Consider the following 25,416-nt stretch of genomic DNA (forward strand, 5'->3'; position numbering starts at 1 on the left):
GGAAAGTACCAAAGACCTTTGAAAGTACCTTGGAAACACCTTGGAAAGTACCCTTTATATTAATTTGCAAGGTAAAAGCCCACGATATATATCGTAAAATCAGAAAAAAATCTGGAACTCAAATTTTCGTCAGAAAAACCTCCGTAAGCAGCTATGCAAGTTCGGTAGTAGATGGCACCAAATCTAAGAAAAAGAAAAAGAAACAAAAAACAGATAGTACAAAAAGAAACGGAAAAAGAAAAAGAAATGAAAAAGAAACCTGGGTGAAAAATCAACAAAATTAAAACAGACATCACAGCTTTCTTTTGAATTTGCAGTTGTCTTGAGGAATCCGCCGATTATTAATGTCTAAATTTTTAATTTGATGTGGAATTTTTGATATTTGAGTTTGAACTTCTGGTAAAAAAAGGCGTTGTCAATTTAATTAATTAATTTCGCCTATTTATTTTTCATGGTTTAACGTGACAACACTGTTACAGTGTGGTATTACCCTAATAACTTCATAATTTGAAATAAGAAGCAACCAAAACAAAACAGATGTTTTCAGGAATGGGTGGGCGAGCCTAGGAGGCTATGGTGGCTCAGGGGGATGGCCATAAAACTTTTTTTTTATTTCGATTGCTTTGATACTTTAGGGCCGTGATTCCCAAAGTGGGATGCAGGCCCCACCGGTGGAGCATGGCTATATTTTGGTGATTAATGGGCAGGACGTGCACCCTTCGGCTGACTAAGCCTTAATTGTGAAAAAAAGCATCTTTCATATGAATAACACCACATTCTATGTATTTATTAAATAAAAAAAAAGTTTTTTTTAACTGAAAGTAAGGAACGACGTTAAAACTTAAAACGAACAGAAATCATTCCGTATATGAAAGGGGCTGTCCCCTCCTCAACGCCTCGCTCTTTACGCTAAAGTTTTTTATTGTTTTAAAAAAATAGAGTTGTGAGAAGGTCAAAATAGTTGTGAGAAAGTCAGAGCCCCCTAGTCAATACCTTGCTCTTTAAGCTAAAGTTCGAATTTTGTTCCAATTCTTTAAAAATGAACCCTTAATCACAAACTTACTTGTACTTTGTACTTGTGGCGGGAATCAGGCGTTTCCACCTCGCCCGGCATCGATGATCTTGGAGACCTTCTTGGACAATGTTGAGCGATCTTCTGCCAGCTGCTCTGCAAAAGTAAGCCACTGAGTTGACCATCTGTGTCCGAACTTTCTGAATCCCCCGATAGGTTCAAGGTCTGATTTGGCCAGGTTCCACCAGTTTTTCCTCTGTCCTCCTTGGCGTCTCTTCCATGAGCTAATAGGCTCGACTAGAAGTATTTGGTGAGGCAGGTATTCTGGCGGCTTCCGTAAAACATGGCCCAACCATTTCAAACGGCGTTCTTTAATAGTGAGCGCAACATCTCTCTGAATATTGCACATTCGACGTAGATCCGTGCTGGAGATACGGTCACGCAGCTGTATTCTGAGAATTCTTCGCAGACAGGTATGCTCAAACACCTTCAGCGTATTCTCATGCTGTAGTTTTACCGACCATGTTTCGCATCCGTAAAGGAGAACGGTGCGGACTAGTGCCATGTAGATTCGCACTTTCGTTCGGACACTGACTTCGCGGCGATTCCATAAGGGTTTCCGAAGGGAGGCAAAGACTGTCTGCGCTTTCTGTATTCTCTGTTGGATATCAGCGTCGGAGGATCCGTCAATACATATTTGGGAGCCTAAGTATGTGAAACAGTTGACTTTTTCCAGTTGAACTTGATTGACAGTTAGTGTGAATGGTCCTGTGTCGTGGTTAATTGCCATGAATTTCGTTTTCTCTGTGCTGACTTTCAAGCCGATCAGGTCTGCCCAGGCCACCACGTTGTCCAGCATGTTTTGAGCTTCTACGGGTTCTGACAGGAGGCCAACATCATCCGCATAATCGAGGTCAGTCAGTGAGAGATTCTGTCCTATCTGAACTCCTGGATAGGACGACAGTGCATTTTCAAGCACCCAATCGACGCAATAATTGAACAGAGTCGGAGAGAGGATACACCCTTGTTTTACTCCGAACTCAACCAGGAATTCTTCAGTTTCTTCACCATAGACTCGAACTCGGCTCACTGACGCGTCATAGTATGCCTTCATCAGTTCAACAAACTTCAGCGGCATTCTGTCATTCTCTAGGATCTTCCAAAGTTTCTGGCGAGTGACAGAGTCGAAGGCGGCAATGAAGTCCAGGAACATCAAGATCAGGGGTAGATTGTACCTTTCAAACTGCTGGATAATGAGGCGAAAAACGAAGATATTATCATTACAGCCTCTACCTGGCCGAAAGCCGGCTTGATTTTCTCGGGTTCTTTCCTCCCTTGCCCCTTTGAAGCGGTTCAAGAGTATGATCCCGAATATTTTGACCACAATGTCTATAAGACTTATTCTGCGGTAAATTTTGCATTCGGTTTTATCTCCTTTCTTATAGAAAGGGAGAATGATTGATGTCTTCCAATCTTTTGGGAAAGAATTGGTCCTCCGCACTTCTTCGAGAATGCCATGGAGCTGTTCAGTAGTGACCTCAGGGCATTGTTTGTACTCTTCCGGGGGAGGCCGTCTTCGCCTGGGGCTGTGTGGTTCTTCAGGGTCTTGATCGCTTTTAGTATTTCGGCTCTGGTCGGTGTATCCAGCTCGACGTCGTAGGGTTCTTTAGAAACGGCAGGTGGGAAAACATCAGGGGCGGATGATGGGGATGGGTTTAGGAGGATCTGAAAGTGATCCTTCCATCTTGCTAAGCGCTCCTTCTGACAACTGATGATTTTTCCTGATCTGTCTTTGACTATTTCTGAGACAGCAGCTTTCTTACCAACGGACTCTTTCAGGATCTGGTAAAGCTTGCGGGTATCATGTGAGCGTGCTGCTTAATCACAAAGGCCGTTAATTACAATAAATAGCTCTTATGAAAGTACTAAAAAATCTTTGGCTTAAAGATCGAGGTAATGACTAGGGTGTGAACCCAATCATATACGTAATATTTTCTGTTCGTTTTAAGTTTTGAAGTTGCTCCTTACTTTCAGTTGAAAAACTTGTTTTTTTTATTTAATTTCTGATCTTTTTCTTTAATAATGACGGGAAATCAGGTGCCCCCTTCATAGCAATGTCTCTTCCCCCATGAAAACCTCCTTCATGGAAAGATTTTCCCATATAACCCCCTTTTGGTGTATCCTCCCGTATCTGATTCTTTTGGTGTATCTATTGGCATCAAAATTCTGTTTTTTAGAGTTTCGGTTACCATTGAGCCGGGTCGCTCCTTACTTACAGTTCGTTACCAGGAACTGTTTGAAAGAAAAAAAAGATTCACGATAGTAAAGCAATGACATCATACATAGTTAGTTGTAGAGCTAGTTATAGCTAGTTTTAGAAATGCCTAGGTGGGGCCTGACTAGGTGGGGCTTTAGGGTAATATGTAATATCTTAGTTTTACTTTTGTTTTTCAGCGCCACGCGAGTCGTGGTCATAGTAATTTGTACAATTTCAATTAATATTTACCATTTTGATATATTTCCTGCACAAAACATACTTTGTATTTCTGAGGCGTTTTGCAAAGAGGGCCTAAATCAACTTTTTACAATTTCACAGGAGAGAAAAATGAAAATAAAAAGCACAATGTAATAATCTTTCTCGCAAATCAGAGTTTAAGAAACTTGAAACTTTTAAAAACTGATTCCTAGTAAACTTTTCAATCGGAATTCACTGGAAATGTCCGAATTGCAGTATTTTTCATTACTTAGAAGAAAAAGGACTTTCACTCTTTTTACGCCTTTTTCAACAATTTATAACTAAGTCAATATTAAAGATAAGCCCATTTTGAACTAATCAATCGATAAATCTCAACAAGTTCTTTCCAACTATATGCTTAACTCGTTTTCGGAAAAAAACTTGGGCCCTTTTTGCAAAACATCAAAGATTTATGCATTATCTAGCAATTGGATTGTGAGATTCGACTATTGTTTTTCTCTCTATTACTTAAAATCTTCATCTATTGCTCAAAGACTAATTCTCTTTTGAATTGTTGTTACTTACTTACCTTACTTACTTCCTTTTGTAACTATTACTTACTTCCTTTTTAACTATTCGGCTACTTTAACTATAACTGAACTATTATTTTAACTCCCTTCCCTTACTTACTTACTTACTGATTTCCCTCACTTTACTTCCCTCCTTTTACTTCCCTTTTTAGCTGTAACTATTTTGTTTATGTTGTGGGCCATGCAGCCTTGCACAGGGAGTCTTATATAAAGCATTTAATTTATGTAATTTTTCCCCTTGAAGAAATTCTTCTCCTCTCGAAATCCTTGCCTACAACAAAGGTTTCTTTTATAGGTCTTTGAACTGGTGGGACATGACATGAAGGGCTTCAAGACATGAAGGCGCCTCTTTTCGCAGATCAATATCCTTTTTTATTCCCAAATTTTTATTGGACCATTTTATGGAAACATTTCAGCCAATCCAAGAAAGACATTTTTTCTTATCTACTTTCTTCTTTTCTTCAAATGCGTCTGCAAGAATATGCAAATTTGTCCTATAGAACAGTAATAATACGGAGTGATTAAGGCCTAGAAAAGGCTTAGAAACTGCGGAGACGTTTCTACTTTCTTGGTAAATAACAAGATGAATTACAAATTCCAAGAGCCACTTTTAAAGGCTTTAAAGGAACGCTCATTGGAACTCTCCTTTAATGTTTCTCATTAGAATTCTCTTATCTCAGCAATTAAAACCTGAGATTTTGTTTTCTTTATTCTAAGTTGTAAGTCAAACAGTAACAGCATATAGTCTTACATTAACAGTAATAGTAAGCTTAACAGCAACGGATCGAAACGTTTCAATATTCTCCATTAATATTATCTTTTCTCAGTAAGGATAAATGGAAAAATTAAGAGAATAAAACGGTTTAAATTTAAATAAACCAGTGTTTTATTTGAATTAAATAAACTTGAAATATTTTTTATTTAATAACTTGAAAAATATTTGCATTTCAAGCAGTGTGTATTTTATTTGTCATAACATCAGCAAGACAACAAAACAACATCACAAGGATTCGAACGTGTGTAGTTCAAACAGTGCGGTATTTATCGGTCAAGCAGGAAAACAAAAAGAAGAAAATCTTCTTGGGAAATAACAAGAAATGGAAAACTAAAAACTAAAAATACTACAATGTTTCTTAATTTTTGTAAATCGAAAAGCATCGTGATCTAAGAAATTATTTAAGGATGAATAGAGATTTTATATTCTTTATTCTAAGTGGTGAGTGTAACAGTAACAGCAAAGAGTCTCACAGTAATAGTAACAGTTAAAAACACTTAAAAAGTTTCTCATTAAAATTGTGTTGTTTAGCAATCAACAATTGAGATTTCATGGCCCTTATTCTAAGTTGTAAATCTAACAGTAATAGTCAACAGTATTAAAGTAACAGCAACGGTTCAAAACACTTCGAAGTTTCTCATCAAAATTTGTTTATCTCAGCAAAAAAAAAAATAATAAAGAGATTTTATTTTCTTTGCTCTAAGTTGCAACTCTAACAGTAACAGTAAACAATTTTATACTAACAGTAAGTATAACAGAAACGGTTTGAAACAATTCAGTGTTTCTCATTAAAATTATCTTATCTTATCAATATAAAATTGACATCTTTTAAGTTGTAAGTCTAACAGTAACAGTAGAGAATCTCCGTAATAATAGTGGTTCAAAGCGCTTCAATGTTTCTCATATAAATTCGTCTATCTCAGCCAAAAAATTGAGATTTTATGGTCTTAAGTTGCTAGTCTAAAAATAACAGTAACTTGTCATTTTACAAATAACTTGTGAAATAACAGTAACAGTAAGTATAACAGCAGCAGTTCAAAACAGTTCAACGTTTCTCATTAAAGTTATTTTCAGCAATATAAAGGTGATTTGATGTTCTTTATTCTAAACTGTAAGTCTGTAACATCAAAGAGTCTTACGGTAAAAGTAACAGTTCAAAACACCTAATTATTTCTCATTAAAATTATATTTTTCAGCAATAGAAAAATAATATTTTTTTTCTTTATTTCAACTTGTAAGTCTAACAGTAAAATTAGAGAGTTTTACAGTAATTACGGTAACGGTTCAAAACGCTTCTAAGTTTCTCATCAAAATGCGCCTATCTCAGCAAACAAATTGAGATTTTATGGTCTTTAGTTTGATTTGCTAGTCTAACAGTAGCAGTAAACAATCTTAAACTAACAGTAACAGTAAGTATAACTCACTAAATAAGTTTCCCAATAACAAATGCTATGTGTAAGCAATAGGCTTTTCTTTTTTTAATTAAATGAAAAAAAACAATTTTTTTTTAACTGAAAGTAAGGAACGATACTAAAACTTTAAACGAACAGAAACTATTTCGTATATGAAAGGCACTGTTCCCACCTCAACGCCTCGCTCTTTACACTAAAGTTTGACTCTTTGTCGCAACTCTACATTTTAAAACAAAAAAACTTGCGTAAAACTAGCGTAAAGAGTGAGGCGTTGAGGAAGAGTAAATCCCTTTTCATATGCGGAAATATTTCTGTTCGTTTTAAGTTTTAATATTGCTCTTTACTTTCAGTTAAAAAAAACTAGTTTTTTGTGTTTAATTTCTGAATATTTTTCAACTATTGTAGGTTCGAATTTGGCTCACCATACATGAAAAATTAAAGCCAAATTTGCAAATTAATTTTGGAAGATTTATTCCTTATATGGTGGGTTGTCCCCTCCTCATTACCTTACTCTTTACGCTAAAGCTGTTAGCAGTTTTAAGAAGCTTCCTATTCTAATTAAAAAGCCCCCATTTTTCAGTAAATGCTCTTAAGAAATTGGGACAAACAGTTAAACTTTAGCGTGAGGAGCAAGGTATTAAGGAGGGAGACACCTTTCATATATGGAGGGGGCAACCCTCCCCATAACGGAAATATCCTTCGGTAAATTCCATCCAACGTAAAGTAAACCTTCCCCACATCAAATTCCCTCCATTCAGTTCCATCCTCGCTGAGAATTCCCCCTCCCTGTAAAAGTACTTGCTGACGATTTAGCCTGAAAAATTCTCCTCGGCATTCTTTCATTTGAATAAGAATTTAATCTCTAATCGGTTTCTCGATCTCTCCAGTCTGCGAACCAATGTTCGTGGTATTTTAGCCATCAGTGTCATACCGGTAGAACACAACGCCACTGGCGTGGTAATATATGGGTGTCACCCCTTATTGGAGGGGAAAGCCCCGGCCCCAAAATATAATGTGATGCCGCGTCTACCACACCGGTTTTGCAAATATCAGGTTTGGTACTACCCTATTTACAGTACACCCTGTCCCAGGGTATGATAACGCGATCGAGTGGTCAAATGGCCACTTTCTAAAGCCAAATGTTCGCGAGCCCCTGCTGGATCTCGATTTAACACTGCTCTTTCTACTCGGACTGCTGAGTTTCCAGCTATGATTATTTCTTCTTAATTCATTTTCTAAATCCAATTGTTTTATATCCATCGTGTCTCTTTCTTTATAGGCCACTCTAGGCTTTTTGTCCCATTTTTATCCTATCCAATGCTATCTCTCCTAGCCAGAAATTCTCCCTCATATTCGCAGTACGCTCTCTCCAAGGCATCCATATTTGACGTACTTTCTATTTTTCTACTTTTTTTTATGGGCTTCACTCGCCCTTCTCGGTCTTGAGTTAATATCATCTCTGTCCGACATAATTTCAAAATTCCGTTAACTGAAATTACCTCTTCAGTCTAAATGAAAATTCTTTTATCCATGTAACTTTCGGTCTCTCGCGAAAAATTGTTGCGTGTCGATTAGTCTTATATTTTTACACACTAATTAGTTGCGCGATATATTGATTCGTAAATTTTTCAATTATGATCTAACACGGCACCGCCCATAATAGATCTCATAATTCTATTAATTGATTCCGTATTTTTTTCTCTTTATATGTAACCGCAATAGGCTACTATCACCATGTAGGCTAACTCAACTAGTCTCTTCGAAAACTCGGAATTCTTAAACTATCAGGTTTACTGATAGCTCCTTTTCTTGCTACCACCACTTATTGGGAGTAAGGTACGGGGATCGCCACTTATTGATTCAAAAATGGTGCAAAATAGTTGCTATGCTTCATCCTCAAAGGGAAGAACCCCTTGTCGGTCAAAATGTTAGTGGGAGTCCCGCTCTTATCCCAACGGTTCCGCATCTATCAGGTTTACTGATAGGACCTTTTGTTGCTGCCACCAATTCTCGTGGTATTTAGCCACCAGTGTTATACCGGTGGGCCGTGACAGAAATGGAGTGATCTATCACTTCCATGGAAATTATTTCCCAGAAATCAAAATACGCGGAAAATAGCCCCCAGATAATTCCGCCGGCACATGAAAAACTGGCAAAAACCGTAATACTTCTGAGCCGGCACTGATGTTTTCAATAATTTAGTATTTGTTATTAAAATATTTATTATATTCAGTGCTAGTAATACTACTACTAACAACTCATCGCAGCACCAAACCGCCTGAGACCATTGACAAATTTAGGCTATATATTGGCCAATTAGAGGGGGGGGGGGGGGTAATTTACAGCGGGCCTGCATGCAATATGTGTTAGGTGCAATTATTCTGCATATTATCACGGAAGAATTTTATTCTAACTTCAAACCGTCCAAATACTTTACCCCTCTCTCCTCCCCCCTTAAGTTCAAATATATAGATCGAATTATATATTTCCGATCTTTTCTGTCACTTGTCTTTGTCTTGTCTCGTGATAAGTTAAAACAGACTAACGAAGACACCAGTTTGTTCTCGAGTTTTACACAGCATAAACTTGAGTGAGTGGCGCATAATGCACAAGAACCAAAATTCCTTCCCCCTATGGAAAATAAGAAAAAAAACTCAAATAAAACTCTCAAATTTGGTAAGCCTTATTTTCCACGGGAAGAGGGGGAGGGGGGTATTTTTCAAGGGTGGGGGGGGGAGGTATTTTCCAAGGGGGGTATTTTCCGGGGGGGAATGCCTAGAACCATGAGGAGGATACCCACTCCACAATACCTCGCTCTTCACGCTAACACTATTTAGAATTTTCAAAAAGCTTCTAATTCCAATTTGACAAGCCTTGTGTTTCACTTGTTGTTCTTAAAGCATTGGGATACAAAGTTATATTTTAGCATAAAGAGCGAAGTATTTAAGAGGGGGTATCCTCCACATCCCACCATTGAAAATCCCCCGAGAGAAAATTCACTCTCCAACAAATGTATGTTTACTTCCCAATAATGAATGCTATGCTTAAGCAATAGGCAATAGGTTTTTCTTTTTTGAACTAAATAAAAAACAAGTTTTTTTTAACTGAAAGTAAGGAACAACACTAAAGCTTAAAACGAACAGAAATTATTCCGTATATGAAAGGGGTTGTTTTCTCATCAACGGCTCGCTCTTTACATTATAGTTTCACACTTTGTGACAACTCTACTGTTTAAAACAATGAAAACTTTAGCGTAAAGAGTGAGGCATTGAGGAGGGAACAGTCCCTTTTATATACGGAATAATTTTTATTTGTTTTAAGTTTTAATGTCACTCCTTACTTTTAGTAAAAATAAACTTATTTTCTTATTTAATTTCTGAATGTTTTTCACTAATGCAGGTACGAATTTGGCTCACCGTACATGAAAAATTAAAACAAAATTTGTATATTAATTTTGGAAGATTTACTCCGTATATGAAGGGTCGTTCCCTCCTTATTACCTTGTTCTTTACTTTAAAGCTGTTAGTTCTTTTAAAAAAGCTTCCTTTTCTAATGAAATGGCCCTCGTGTTTCAGTAAACGTTCTTAAAAAATTATTCCGTCCATCTTCCACCTTGTCAAATTTTAAACTCTCCAGTTTAGCAGTCCCAGGATGCACAAATTTTATTTTGGCAGAAACCATAATACTTCCGAGTCGGCACTGATGTTTTCAATAATTTTGTATTTGTTATTAAAATATTTTTAATATTCAATACAGTAACACTTTTACGAAATTAACAAGTTAATGAAGTTTTAAGAGAAAAAATAAGTTTTTTTAACTAAAAGTAAGGACCCATATTAAAACTTTAAATAAATAAAACATTTCCATATGCAAGGGGGCTTCGCCCTCCTAAGCCCCCCTTTCTTTGCGCTAAGTTTTGACTTTTTTCTGAATTCTTTAAGAAAGACTTCACAAACATTAGGACCGCTTAATTAGAATAAAAGCTTTATCAGAGCAATAGGGACTTTAGTTTAAAGAGCAAGAGATTTAGAAGGGTGCAGCCCGACTAATTTTTTATCTTTTTCAATGTTTTTGTACTTTAAGTTGAAAAAAAACATAGTTTTCTAAATTTTAATTTTTTATTCTTAATTAAATTATGCCGGGAATTCGGGCTCCCTCAAGGTGGTTTCAGGCACCATCCCCTGTGCTCACTCTGCACCCACCGACACTCTTTCGTTACTGATGGTTAGGAAATAAAAAAAAAGAAGCTTAATATCAGAGGCAATATTATTTTTTATTATTTATTGTTATTTTATTTTTATTATATATATTTATTATTTATTATATTAATTTATTCTTTTTTCCCTGAGGAATTTCATATTGAAGGCATCATCGTATAAACTTCGGAGGGGGCTCATTCGATTGGAAATCGAGAGCTCTAGTGCCTTTTTTAAAAGTAAACAGTAATCGGAGAGCAACTAGCCCCCCCCCCTCCCTGTCCTTTTTCCTAAGTACATCTGATAAAAATTTTAAGATAGCCCTTTTTTATAAAAATAGTTCAAAGATCATATAACAAAAACTCCGGTGTCGACACAACCTCCCCGACACAAACTTTCAGAGAGGGTTCATTTGATTCGAAATTGAATGTTCTAGTTCACTTTTTAAGATTCAAAAGAGATTGGAGGGTAACCAGCCCCCCAAGCTCTTTTTTCCCACATGCATCCGATAAAAATTTTTAGATAGCCATTTTGTTAAATATAGTTCAAAGATCACATAACGAAAACTCCGGGGTCGACACAACCCCCCCCCCCGTGCCCAAGGGCAGGCGTTTTAAGTTATGCCCTGGAGGAATATATGGTTCCTATGGAAGGATTGCTCGTAAAGACTTCAGAGAGGGTTCATTTGATTGGAAATTAAAAGTTCTAGGTCAGTTTTGAGAGTCAAAAGAGATTGAATGGCAACTAGCCCCCCCCCCCCCCACACCCCTTTTTCCACAAATTCATCCGATAAAAATTTTGAGATAACCATTTTGTTAAACATAGTGCAAAAGCCAGATAACAAAAACTCAGGTGTCAACGCCCCTCCCCGCCCCCCCCCCGGGCCCGGGATATATTTTTAAAAAAAAGATTACTTTTTTTAAAAATATTAAAGAAACAGAGATTCATGCGTTAAATGTTTGACCTGTTTGCGTTCATCCATAAGGAGGGGTTTATTTCCATGGACAATTGAAACGTTTCCACGACATTTTGTTTTTCTCCCTTTTCCAGGTGTTTTCCATGACTAGAAAATTGGTCTTTCATTTTCCAGATTTTCCAGGATGCATAGGATCCCTGCATTTCTATACATTAACCAGCCATTAAAATACACCTAAATAAATTAATATTTAACAAAAACCTGAATGTCATAAAGACTTTAATATTTCCATCCCTTTTAATTTGTCAACTTCAAAACTTTCACATTTCATATTCAACTGTTCTTGGGATATTTCATTTAAAACTGAGGAAGTTAACTAGTATGCAAATCAAAGGAGGAGGGCAGATAGTCCAGAGGTCCAAAAGAATAAAAGGAATCTTGATGACATCTTATGTAGCATGATGCTGGGACATGTTCGATTTGAATGGCAGCAACATTAATGCTTGGTCAAAACAGAGGCAATCTTTATTTGTATTCAGATAATTTCCGGATACAACGGAAATTATATCTGTTGCGAATGCGCACAACGTTTCAATTATGTTTAAAGTATGTATATCAAAAGTATCGGGATTATTCTGGTATCTGGAGCATCAAGCTACCTTTGGATACCTAACTATTCACAAATCTTTATTTAAGTTAAATGCAAAACACTTGCGAAGAGCATGCTTCGCATCTTACTTCGCAAATTATATCTGTTACGAATGCGCACCACGTTTCAATTATGTTTAAAGTATGTATATCAAAAGTATCGGGATTATCCTGGTATCTGGAGCATCAAGTTACCTTTGGATATCTAACTATTCACAAATCTTTATTTAAGTTAAATGCAAAACATTTGCGAAGAGCATGCTTCGCATCTTACTTCGCAAATCATATCTGTTACGAATGCGCACAACGTTTCAATTATGTTTAAAGTATGTATATCACAAGTATCGGGATTATCCTGGTATCTGGAGCATCAAGTTACCTTTGGATATCTAACTATTCACAAATCTTTATTTAAGTTAAATGCAAAACATTTGCGAAGAGCATGCTTCGCATCTTACTTCGCAAATCATATCTGTTACGAATGCGCACAACGTTTCAATTATGTTTAAAGTATGTATATCAAAAGTATCGGGATTATTCTGGTATCTGGAGCATCAAGTTACCTTTGGATATCTAACTATTCACAAATCTTTATTTAAGTTAAATGCAAAACATTTGCGAAGAGCATGCTTCGCATCTTACTTCGCAAATTACATCTGTTACGAATGCGTACCACGTTTCAATCATGTTTAAAGTATGTATATCAAAAGTATGTTTATCAAAAGTAACTAACTATTCACAGATCTGTATTTCAGTTAAATGCGAAGCATTTGCGAAGAAAATGCTTCGCATTTTACTTAAAGAACTGGAATAGTTAGATATCCATAGGTAGTTGTTTAATCTTTTTTGCGTAAAACTTGGTTTTTAAAATGTTTTGCATTTTAATTAAATAATGAACTGTAAATAGACGATTCGACCGAGAGCTAGGAAATTCATAAGAATTTCTATGATGCCATATTTTTGTCATCTGGCGGTCGATAGTTTTACATACCTTCCATTTCTCGAACAGCATCTAGATTGCATGGCTTCTTTCCAGTAAGTTTACTACAGTCTAACTCGTCTATTTGAAGACCAGAATCCAAACAAAGAGGCAATCTTTGCCCTTCGTATAATATTGCTGATTAAAAAACGTTAAAAATAAACTTTAATGTTTTTAAAACAATAAAATTTTTATTTAGACCCAACCAGAAAAAACAATAAAAACATTTACCAATTAAAACCAATTAAACTAAAAAAAATTATAAATTATGTCAGTAGCAAAAATACTCCATTCTGTCTATAAAGAATTGCACAATGATAGAAAACATTTTTCAATAAATCACCATTTTCATTCATGAATTGTCAAAATTACCTAAGAAAAACAACTAGTAGAACTTCTTAGCTTGTGATTCCTTGTTGTCCCTGAAAAAGATCAAGTTAATTAAAAACAAAAACGAAAAACAAAAACAGAATCATTCACAGTAGTTTGCCATTTTGATCTGTTTTTGTTTTGACAACTTTTTTGTCTCTATAAAAAAAAAAAAAAAAAAAGAAAAAAAAAAAAAAAAAAAAAAAAAAAAAAAAAAGAACCTTTGCCTATTTTTTCTTTTTCAGTTATTATGTTATTTGCAAAGATAAAACCTTGATAAGTACTCTTCGATAACTGATAATTGTACAAATGAGACAACTGTACAACTCAGATAAATAAAAAGACTGCAGCTGCGACAAAAGACCTTTTCTTTAAGCACAAAAGACAAAAGCTGCGACAAAACACAAAAGGTTTTATTTAAACACACACTCACACACACGCAAAAAAAAAAAAAAAAAAAAAAAATTAAGTAATTTATTCATCGGCCAAATCATTTATCCATGGTAATGGATTCATGGGCCAAACGCTCATCATACGTCAGAAAAAAAAATGTGGCAGTTTTCGGTCTGTTAATTGTAAATTAGCCACAGGCAGCATTTAACTGGTTTTGTCAAGATACCTCAATATTAGTGCCTTTATTAAGACAACTCAATAGAACAAAAACACGTCTTTTCACATTAAATTTTAGAAAAGATCAACCGGTTTAGCTCACTTAAGACTTAGATTTTCAAAATTATAGATAATAATTTATAACAATAATGTTTGTGTTACAAAACTATAAAGCCATTTACAAAAAAGTTAAGATGACACAATACTATGATTAAACTAAATAAACTCAAATAACACTAAAAAAGTGAAGAAACAAAAAATATGGTTCCATGTTTACACCCCCCCCCGTTGAAAATTAGTCCATATGAAAAATTGAGCAGCCATAGAAACGCATAAAATAAAAACAGTGAAGAAATTTTGGATTATTTTATTAATATTCCAAAATATATGCGGAATATGTAGTGTAGAATGTCTTTAATGTATTGAATTTTACATTTTATTTTAACTCTTTTTCCGTGTTCCTGAGATAAGTTATCATAGCAGGGTATGATAAAGTTTAATACTGAGGTTGTGGGGGAGATATCAACCTCAAAGGCCAACCTATTATACATTTCAGTTTCGAATAAAATATATATCTCAAAATTTGATTCGATATCATAGCGTTTAGAGGAGGACCGGATAGCAGAAAAAGAACTAAGAGGGAGGCTCATTGCCTCCCTCCCTTCCTCTCTTCCCTCTCAGTATTTGAACTAGCAATCGAATTATCTCCTTCCCAATTTTCTAAAATAGTCTGTTCCAGTGAATTGGGTGGGAAATAAGTTTTTGGCACTTTTCCGGCCCCTTTTTGGGCTGCATTTCGAGAGAAAGCAATTTTTCTTCTGCATTGAGGTTCCCTTAGCCAAAAGTTTCATAGAAGTTTCCAGGAAAATCGGAAAAATACGGGGCTTTTTTAGCTCTCCTTGTTAGAGGAGGGACGAATTCAAAGGGAACAATCCTTAGAATAATTGTTCGTATATCAGTTCCCTTGGCCCAAGGACATGCGGCTGTAAGTTTTAAATAGATCAGGAAAAGTTTTTGTGGCTCAATTTCAGGACCCTAACACCTCTCTTGCCACAGCAAAATTCTGAAGACCTTATCGACCAAGAAAATAATCTCTCAAAGACTTACGCCACTGGACTCCCAAGATCAAACATGCCCCCCCCCCACCCCGGCCGTTTTCCACTTGAAAAGAATTGACAGTTCACATAATTTATGGTCCTGATTTCAGGGGCTACCGGGGGTTATGTCATCCTTGGATACAAACATATTGATATTTTTGACCATTCTGAACAAAAATGGATTCATCGAAATGTTGATCTGATGTCCTAATGGGTTGCAAAAAGACAAGATATCAAAAAAGTTCTGGAGGATGGTTGCCTTCCAATCCCTTTTGATAAAAAAAAAAAAAAAAAAAAAAAAAAAAAAAAAAAAAAAAAACCAACAACACTAGAACCGCAATCCGATAGAATGAGCATCCTCCGTAGTTTCTACGACCACAAAGGGGGGTGAGGTGGGGACAGCCCGCCTCCTATACGGAATAAATTCTGCACGTTTTAGGATGTAATGTTACAATTTAATTTCATAATAAAGGCGTTGACAAGAAATATTCCCAGAAATCAAGAGTGATTAAACATCAATCCCACCTCCCTCCCCCGTCCCTAAAACTAATTCTATGTTCATCTAAAGGCTCAAAGAGAATCTCGGTATTAAAAATGCAATTTTGGGCGATCTGCCACCCCACCCCCTCCCCACCGCCTATAAAATGAACCATCTCTCCTTCTTAAAAGCTAATGAACCCTTAACAAGCACCCCCTAATAAGTACCTGGCGCAGAGGGCGTCAAATCGGCGTTTCAGTTCCTGAATGTTTCTTACAGGGATTAATTAAAAAAACCTTTTTCACAAAATAAGTTTTTCAAAGAAAGTAAAGAACTCCATTAAACAAAAATGAGCAAAAATAAAATAAAATAATCTACCAAGCGTGAAACTACCACAAATCAGCATAGATAAATAAATGAAACCCAAAACGAACAGAAATTACAATAAATAACCGAGTCAAACTCAAACCGAGCAGAAATTAACATAAGTTGGGCGCAACACCCCTATGCCTTCCCAAGGCCAGAACATAACGTCCATACGTCATTCCTATCGAAGAACTAAGGTAGATAGTCATAGAACTAAGGGATGAACCATTGGATTGATTTTGGGTTGACGCGTGACGGACAATGTCCACTGGTCTTGTACGCGCCCTCATGGATATACTCCACATTTGCTGAGAATACACACAGAAATCCAAAAAAGTCATTTTTGAGGACTTTTATTTAGCCTCCTCCAGTTGCAATATTGGAGTAAATGATGGTACAATATGACATCTAATACTTAATCAATGGTTTGCCACTACCAGCTTAGGTATATTATATTCTCATGTACGTTCCAAGTGTCACACTTTTCATGATTGCAGCGATAGCTGCAACTTAGTAAAAAACAAACCACGGCCCTTAGTAAAATTGGTGTCAGCTGGGGAAAGGGGGTATTATCCATGCCAGATTTTTTTTTTTTTTTTTTTTTTACATGCAACCTCTTGAGTAAAAAAAAAAAATTTTCGTGGTATTTTCATTGAAAATGGGTGTGTTTTCTTGAGTATTTCGAATACAAGAATTTCAGTCCAAGGGGAAATGGTCTTCTATACGTCCTCTTGAATATGCTCCAAAAAAATTCATCAACAGTAAGAGAGTAAACTGTTGTGACAAAATGACAATTTTGTTAATTGTCATTGTGTAATAACAACTACACTTACCTATAAACAAAATAGACGACAAACAGAAGAGTTTGTACAACGCCAAATATAAGGAAGAATGTCATAGAGAGGCACTGAGGGCAAGAGTGATTCATCTTCTGGGCAGTATTACTGACATCTCTTTTAACAACATGGATCCCTTCCTTGATATCATTGATGGAGTTCATTACGTGATCATAGCCAAAGGTTTGAACTTGAGCTTGGCCAGCTGGTTGTTTGGATTGGTTCTGAATAATTGTTCCAGTTCGAGAATGAACCTCATTTACATATGCTCTAAAAATACAAACGCAATAGTAAAATTAAAAATAATTAGTAAAACTAAGCTACTGAACAACTAATTATCAAGACTAGTAAAATAAGCTATTAGTAAAATAAATAGCACTAGTTCAAAAGGCAATATTAAAAAATTCTAAGAACAAGCTAAAAGAAAATTATAAATACTTACTTGTAGCAATCCTAAAAGCGATTGACTTCACCCCCCCCCCCCTCCAATGCGCAAATATATAGCCACAAATATAGCATGTATAAATCATGAAATACAATACAATTATACTCTTAGCAAATTATTAAGTATTTAATATATAACTTAAATATATCTTAAAATATTATACAATTATGCAAATATAGAATATACAAATTATACTTATAGCAAATTTTAAATTTCTATTATGCTCTTAATAATATTGAGATTATTCACTTTTCTTTCATAGCTTGTTTCATGACTCCAGGCAAAAAAGAAGCGGCAAAAATATGCCGTTTACCCAGTTTAGTCATTATGTTTTAAACTACTTTTGTTTAATTTATATTATAGAAGTGCCGTTTACCCAAAAGAACTGCCGTTTACCCAGTTTAGTCATTATGTTTTAAGCTACTTTTGTTTAATTTATATTATAGAAGTGCCGTTTACCCAAAAGAAGTGCCGTTTACCCAGTTTAGTCATTATGTTTTAAACTACTTTTGTTCAATTTATATTATAGAAGTGCCGTTTACCCAAAAGAAGTGCCGTTTACCCAGTTTAGTCATTATGTTTTAAGCTACTTTTGTTTAATTTATATTATAGAAGTGCCGTTTACCCAAAAGAACTGCCGTTTACCCAGTTTAGTCATTATGTTTTAAGCTACTTTTGTTTAATTTATAGAAGTGCCGTTTACCCAAAAGAACTGCCGTTTACCCAGTTTAGTCATTATGTTTTAAGCTACTTTTTTTTTAATTTATATTATAGAAGTGCCGTTTACCCAAAAGAAGTGCCGTTTACCCAGTTTAGTCATTATGTTTTAAGCTATTTTTGTTTAATTTATATTATAGAAGTGCCGTTTACCCAAAAGAACTGCCGTTAACCCAGTTTAGTCATTATGTTTTAAGCTACTTTTGTTTAATTTATATTATAGAAGTGCGGTTTACCCAAAAGAAGTGCCGTTTACCCAGTTTAGTCATTATATTTTAAGCTACTTTTGTTCAATTTATATTATAGAAGTGCCGTTTACCCAAAAGAAGTGCCGTTTACCCAGTTTAGTCATTATGTTTTAAGCTACTTTTGTTTAATTTATATTATAGAAGTGCAGTTTACCCAAAAGAACTGCCGTTTACCCAGTTTAGTCATTATGTTTTAAGCTACTTTTGTTTAATTTATATTATAGAAGTGCCGTTTACCCAAAAGAACTGCCGTTCACCCAGTTTAGTCATTATGTTTTAAGCTATTTTTGTTTAATTTATATTATAGGAGCTGAAAAAAATACGTATTTCAGTGGTAAAGATAACACATTTTTAAACGTGAAATGTGTGTATGAAAAATGAATTATCAGTGGAAGGAGGGGGGGGGGGGGTAAAAGCAAATATGTGAATCATAAGGTTTGATTACTCATTAGTTCCGAAACGTGGACGCTGCGGGAGACAAGAGAATTAGCTGTAGGTTTCTCAGAAGATTGTCTACAGATAGTTTTGAGTACCAGTTTGACTGGCCGTATTTTAAACAGAAAAGCTGTAAAAAAAAAATGTGGTTCTATCCCGCTTTCTAGGACTAAAATGAAAGAAAGTTTGATATGGGAGGAGGCCGTAAGGAAGGATTTAAGGAAAATGGGAACTTCCTGGGAGGGTGTAAAGACGGAGTCTTTGAACCGATTGGGATGGAGGATGAGTGTGCGTAGCTGTGTTGGCCCCAAGCGGCTTGGTGCTGCAGTAAGTTGTTGGTGGTAGTAGTAGTAGTAGTTTAATAATTGTATTTTATGATATTCATTTCTTTATTTAACATTTTAGAAACTGAGACAAAGATACAAATTTTCAACAGATCAAAGATAAAAATTTCCATAAGGTCATGGTCCATAAGGTCCATAAGGCCATGACAAAAAAAAAAAAAAAAAAAAAAAATCCAAAATGACGTCTTCAGCGAAGATAACAGCCCAAAAAAAAAGAAAACAGAAATACTGAAAAACTGAAAAAAAAGAAGGATAGAACAAGGAGAGGAGATAAAGAATAGAAAAAACGAAAAGTAAAAACATTCAAAATGTAAAAATGAAACAACAAAAATCGGTCATGACACCACCTTGTTTTAAGCTGCTTCTTATTAAGGAATAAAATACCACAGTCAGATACAACCTAGCAAAACCAAACTATCCCCCACCCCCTGTTTAAGCTACTTTATAGAAAACAACAAGATAATAAATTAGAACTTTTTTTTTATAGCAATATGATATATTTTAAGGATTGATTACTTCCATGCGTCATTTTTAGGATGTATCCTTTTCTCGTCAAGGAAGTAAATACACAAGCACCGAAATCTAAAGTTTAGAACAGCCCCCCCCCCCCCAAAGATAACTCGGTTCCTACAAAACCAGCATAAATCTAGAAAAAAATACTCATAACCATCGTCAGTCATCTCTCCCCATTTTGACTCCGTATTTAAATGTTACTTGTAGTGTTACCCCCCCCCCTCCCCCACACACACACACACTGAAAACAATTCAGCCACTAAGTTAGGTTTTCTAGCCCTCTCCCCCGTAAAATGGTTCGTCTCTGTTGGCCCTTTGTTTGGGTAATGGTAGGGTTCGTGTAACCTTACCTTCTATGAAGGGAGTCCCCTCCCCGCTGTCACGATTTGGATAATCTCCCGAAACCACAGATAGAATACTGCTAAGCCTTTCAAACATCACTTCCCTTTGTATACTGAAAAGGGGTCAATAAATTAAGCAAAGCTGAAGAAGGAGAAGAAAGAGAAAGAGAAAGGGAGAGAGAAACTTACTTTAGATCTCGAACGATATTCATAACCTCCCTTTGATTGACTAGAAGTTGGTCGACTTCATTTCTTCGAATACCCTCTGGAGCTGGAATTCCAACAGGCTGCACACCTTGAAGACCACCGCCAGTAGCTGCTGTTGCAGTCTAAACGAAAAAATGATTCAGCCGAAAAATTTAAAAATTCTCTTTTTACTCTAACTACCCCCCTTGTCCCAACAAGAAAATAAATTCACTGAAGTATACAATTCTGGTTTCAAATTTATTGTATTTGAGTAATCTTATTTTACATTGCGAAAGTAAAAATATTTTTCAAATATCCATTTTATTTTAATACACAGTCTAATTCTCAGAGTTCTAAAATTTACTTAGAACTCTATTTCTCATCAATACATATTGTCATATCCAAAAGGAAAGAGCAGCGGTAGACATTTTTATGTTACTTTCACTTGTTGAAAGTGACATTATATTATCATATCATTTTCGTATTTCACATTCGTATTCGTAATTGCTCCAAAGGACCGCACTCACCTTTCTATGACATAAGTAACTAAAAGCTTAATTTTGAAATATAGAAGAGCCTCAAATGATTGATGACGTCACACGGAATTTTCAAACCGGGGTGTGGCACCAGTTACACGTTTATCTTATTTCATGCTTTTTATTTTGGACAGACTTGTTATGGTCAAAAACTGAATGTAAAATATTTTTAAGCCAAAACATTTGGTTAAGTTCAAAAATTTGAACCTCCCTCCATTTGAAATGTCCGGTCGACACCAGTCCGGCCATTTAGGAAAGTGACATCATCAATATGACGCCATATCCGAAAGAAAAAGGGCGTGGTAGACATTTTTTTCAACAATGGGTTAAAATCAAGAAAAAATTCCTTCAGTAGATTTTTGTTTCCGCTATGCATCTGCAGGTTTGTTTTTACTTCATAATTAATTAAAAAAAAAATTTCCTAAAAACAAGTTTTTAAAAGAAAATTAAAGGACATTTTAAAATTAACCTCAGTATATAAAAATACATTTTAACATTAAAACTCAAAACGACCAGAAATTACTATTAAAGAATAAATGAAACCAAAAACGAACAGAAATTAAATAAACAATCATAGAAAAAAACATACAACAAGTAATAATATAAAAGAATAAATAGATAAAAAAGCGAGTAATGCTTAGATTGAATATGAAAATCAAGCTTAAAACGAAAACAAATATTTTGCTATTAAAGTATAAATGAAACTTAAAACGAACAGAAATTAAATAAACAATCATTGCGAACAAACATACAATATATATTAATGTAAATGAATAAACCAATCTTAAAACGAGTGAAACTTAAATTGAATATGCAAATCAAGTTTGAATCGAATAAAAATAACTACAAACAAGAGTTTGGGTATCGTCTCACTGCAGAAGCCTAAAACCTACTGCGTCATTGGCGCCTTACTGAAAATAATTCTTTGAAAAATTTTCACTTTTGTAACTTTAAGAAATCAAAAATTAATTAAGATTTTAGGGAATAAATCAGCATATGTATATTAAATTGACAATGCACATTTTTTTTCAGTAAACTCATTTGAATTTTTTTTCAGTAAAGTACAATTTATATTCTGGCTTTTAGAACGCATAGGGGTTTTGAACCCTACTCACATTAATTTATGCTCGTTTTAAGTTTGGCTCTAATATTTATATTAATTTTTGTTCGTTTTGGGTTTCATTTATTTATTGATACTGATTTCGGGTAGTTGTATGCTTGGTAGATTATATGATAGTCCGGACGCCAGGTGTTGAAAATGTGAGCCATACCACGACGGAATGGGGCTGCTACGAGAATTAGCCTACCCTCCACCCCCTAAATTGACCATGCAGATTCAAAAATACCAATGGCACTTGCTTGCGAGTGGTGGAACCCTCCGAAACTTGACATTTTATTATATTTTGGTGTTTCATGCAAGAAAATGCATGTTCCACAAAGTTTGAGGTGCAGTTTTCCGCTCAAGTAGAAATACCTAGAAGCCATAGAATGTTCTCATAACAAACTAACACGATTAGTTTCAAAAAATGGCAGAGTTGAAAAAAAATGGCAGAACTATATGAGTCTTGAACAGTCTTGGAAAGTATAAACAAAATCAAATTGAATATTAGATATATAATGATATTAATTGTTGAAAGATCCATCAGTTCAAGATTTTTTTTCACTGTAATTTTTATTTTCATTTTTAATGCTGTAAGAACTGGAAAATAATAAATTTGTAAAATACGAGTAATTTGTTTTCAGTGAAGCGCCAATGATGCAGAAGGCTTTAGTTTTTTACAGTTAAAAAATAAGGCAATATCCAAATTTTTCTTGTAATAAAAATATATGTATATTGATCATCATTGAAAAGAACTAATAAATTAAAACTTAATATTTTAGATATGATAACATTAATTTCTAAATTCTCATTAGTTCAAAATTTTACCGTAATCTTAATATTTATTTTCAATATTAAGTACAAAAGAAAACAATTGTAATATAATTCGTTTTCAGTAAAGCGCCAATGACGCAGTAGGTTTTAGGCTTCTGCAGTGAGACGATACCCAAACTCTTGTTTGTAGTTATTTTTATTCGAATCAAACTTGATTTGCATATCCAATTTAAGTTTCACTCGTTTTAAGATTTATTTATTCATTTACATTAATATATATTGTGTGTTTGTTCGCATTGATTGTTTATTTAATTTCTGTTCGTTTTAAGTTTCATTTATACTTTAATAGCAAAATATTTGTTTTCGCTTTAAGCTTGATTTTCATATTTAATCTAAGCATTACTCGCTTTTTGATCTATTTATTCATTTATATTATTACCTGTTGTATGTTTTTTACTATGATTGTATATTTACTTTCTGTTCGTTTTGGGTTTCATTTATTCTTTTATAGTAATTTCTGGTCGTTTTGAGTTTGAATTTTAACAGGTAACAAGTTTTTTAATTAATTTTTGTTAGTTTTTGATTTAAAAAAGTTTCAAGTTTTTATGGCATGGGGGGGGGGGTGCTTACTGTCCGAGTATTCATGACTTCAAAAAACGGATCTAGAACTTTTAATTTAAATGGAATGAGGCTTTTTTCAAAGTCTATACGATTACCTCTTTGATAAAAACCTTATATATGAACAATAGACAGCTTGCATAACTTGTGGAAAGCGACTAACAACAATGAATGGATTGAAAAAATAGCTCCAATAAGGGGGTTTAGACCATTTCACTTGCTGACACAAAGGGATCACGACTGTTTGGAATTGACCTTAATAGGATTTTGTTTGCCAAAACAATTTTGCATCTATCACAGAGTATGTATTTTAACCTTATAATTGGATAATTATAATAGATTTCCTATGTGTTCTTCGCATACAAAACCCCTTCCCATAAGTTATAAAGCCCCTTTAATAAGTTATGCCCCAGGGCATAACTTACAACGCCTACCCCTGGGCCCTGGTGGGCAGTGTCGACACCGGAGTTTTTTGTTATCAGAACTTTGAACTATTTTAACAAAATGTCTATCTCAAAATTTTTATTTGATACATTTAGGGTGTGGAGGAGGGAGAGGGGCTAGTTGCCCTTCAATCTCGTTTGACTCTTAAAAAGTGAACAAGAACTTTCAATTTTCAATCAAATGAGCCCTCTCTAAAGTTTATACGAGCATCCCTTCCATAAGAAATAATATGAAGGATTCGGAGAATCCTTAAATTACAACCCTTTCCTTGAGGGCTTTGGGGGAGTTGTAATAAGACCTAATTTCCAGAACTTAAAACTACGTTTAATAAAATGGCTGTCTTAAAATTTTGATTGGATGTGTTTGGGGAAAAGGTGGGCGTGAGAGGGGGATTAGTTGCCCTCAAATTACTTTCGACCATTCAAAGGGCACTAGCCCTCAGTATTTCCAACCAAATGAACCCGTTTTGAAGTTCTACGACAACGACTTCTATAAACACCTTATATGCCCCCCGGGCATAACTTAAAAACCTTGCCCTGAGGGTTGTGGGGGATTGTCCTCCTCAAAAATATATTTTCTATGTGTAAATCAACTAAGCTGAACAAAATGGTTCTCTGAAAATTTTGAGTGGAGGTGTTTGGGGAAATGATGGGCGTGGGGGGGGGGGGGGGCTAGTTGCCCTCCAGTCACTTTCGACAATTAAAAAGGGCACAAGCCCTTTGAATTTCCAAGTGAATGTGCCTGTTTTGAAGTTTCTACGACAACGCCTTCTATAAAAACCTTATATGCCCCCAGGGCATAACTTAAAACTCTTGCCTTGAGGGTTGGGGGGGAGTGTCTTCCTCAAAAACATATTTTCTATCTGGAAATCAACTACGCTGAACAAAATGGCTATCGCAAAATTTTGATTGGATGTGTTTGGGGAAATGATGGGCGTGGGGGAGGGCTAGTTGCCCTCCAATCACTTTCGACAATTAAAAAGGGCACTAGCCCTTCTAATTTCCAATCGAATGAGCCTGTTTTGAAGTTTCTACGACAACTCCTTCTATAAAAACCATATAGGCCCCCAGAGCATAAATTAAAACCCTTGCCCTGAGGGTGGTGGGGGAGTGTCCTCCTCAAAAATATATTTTCAATCTGGAAATCAACTACGCTGAACCAAAATGGCTATCTCAAAATTTTGATTGGATGTGTTCGGGCGAATGATGGGCGTAGGGGGGGGGGGGCGCGCTATTTGCCCACCAAACACTTTCTACTATTAAAAAGGGTACAAACCCTTTTAATTTACAATCAAATGATCCTTTTTTAAAGTTTATATGACAACGTCTTCTAGAAAAACCTTATATGCCCCCAGGAGATAACTTGAAAACCCTGCCCAGACGCTTTTGGGGGAGTCTCCTACTCAAAAATATGTTTTAGGGCTAAAAATGAACTGCACTGAGGAAATCGGATGTCACCAAATTTTGATGGGATGTGTTTGGAGGACTGATGGGCGTGGGGGGGGGGGCTAGTTGCCCTCCAATCACTTTCGACTAATAAAAGGGGCAGTAGCCCTTTGAAATTCCAATCGAATGAGCCTGTTTTGAAGTTTCTACGACAACGCCTTCTATAAAAACCTTATATGCTCCCAGGGCATTTCCTAAAACCCTTGCCCTGAAGGTTCTGCGGGAATATCCTCCTCAAAAACATATTTTCCATCTGGAAATCCACTACGTGGAACAAAATGCCTACCTCCGCATGTTGTTTGGATGTGTTTGGAAAAAAGATGGGAGTGGGGAGGGGGGCTAGTTGCATACAAAACACTTTCGACTATTAAAAAGGGCACTAGCCCTTTAATTTCCAATCGAATGAGCATGTTTTGAATTTTCTACGACAACGTCTTCTATAAAAACCTTGTATGCCCCAGGGGCATAACATAAAACCGTTGCCCTGAGGGTTGTGGGGGAGTATCCTCCTCAAAAATATATTTTCTATCTGA

At 35.4% G+C, this 25,416-nt stretch overlaps 1 protein-coding gene across 1 annotated transcript in view; it reads right to left on the reverse strand.

Annotated features, from left to right (window-relative positions):
* Positions 1-13,143: 13,143 nt before the first annotated feature.
* Positions 13,144-25,416, reverse strand: part of ergic53 (lectin, mannose binding protein ergic53) — an 88,154-nt gene continuing 75,881 nt past the window's right edge. Inside the window, exons 8-10 of the mRNA XM_089102795.1 lie at positions 19,971-20,110; positions 16,736-17,008; positions 13,144-13,405 (exon numbers count right to left, since the gene is read on the reverse strand). Of these exons, the coding sequence (XP_088958921.1) occupies positions 13,369-13,405; positions 16,736-17,008; positions 19,971-20,110 (450 nt within the window). The 3' untranslated portion in view covers positions 13,144-13,368. The remainder of the gene's footprint in view (positions 13,406-16,735; positions 17,009-19,970; positions 20,111-25,416) is intronic.

This window comes from Artemia sp. Qi Xiang Cuo, chromosome 16 (assembly GCF_049724085.1).
Source record: "Artemia sp. Qi Xiang Cuo chromosome 16, ASM4972408v1, whole genome shotgun sequence".
Lineage (NCBI taxonomy): Eukaryota > Metazoa > Arthropoda > Branchiopoda > Anostraca > Artemiidae > Artemia > Artemia sp. Qi Xiang Cuo.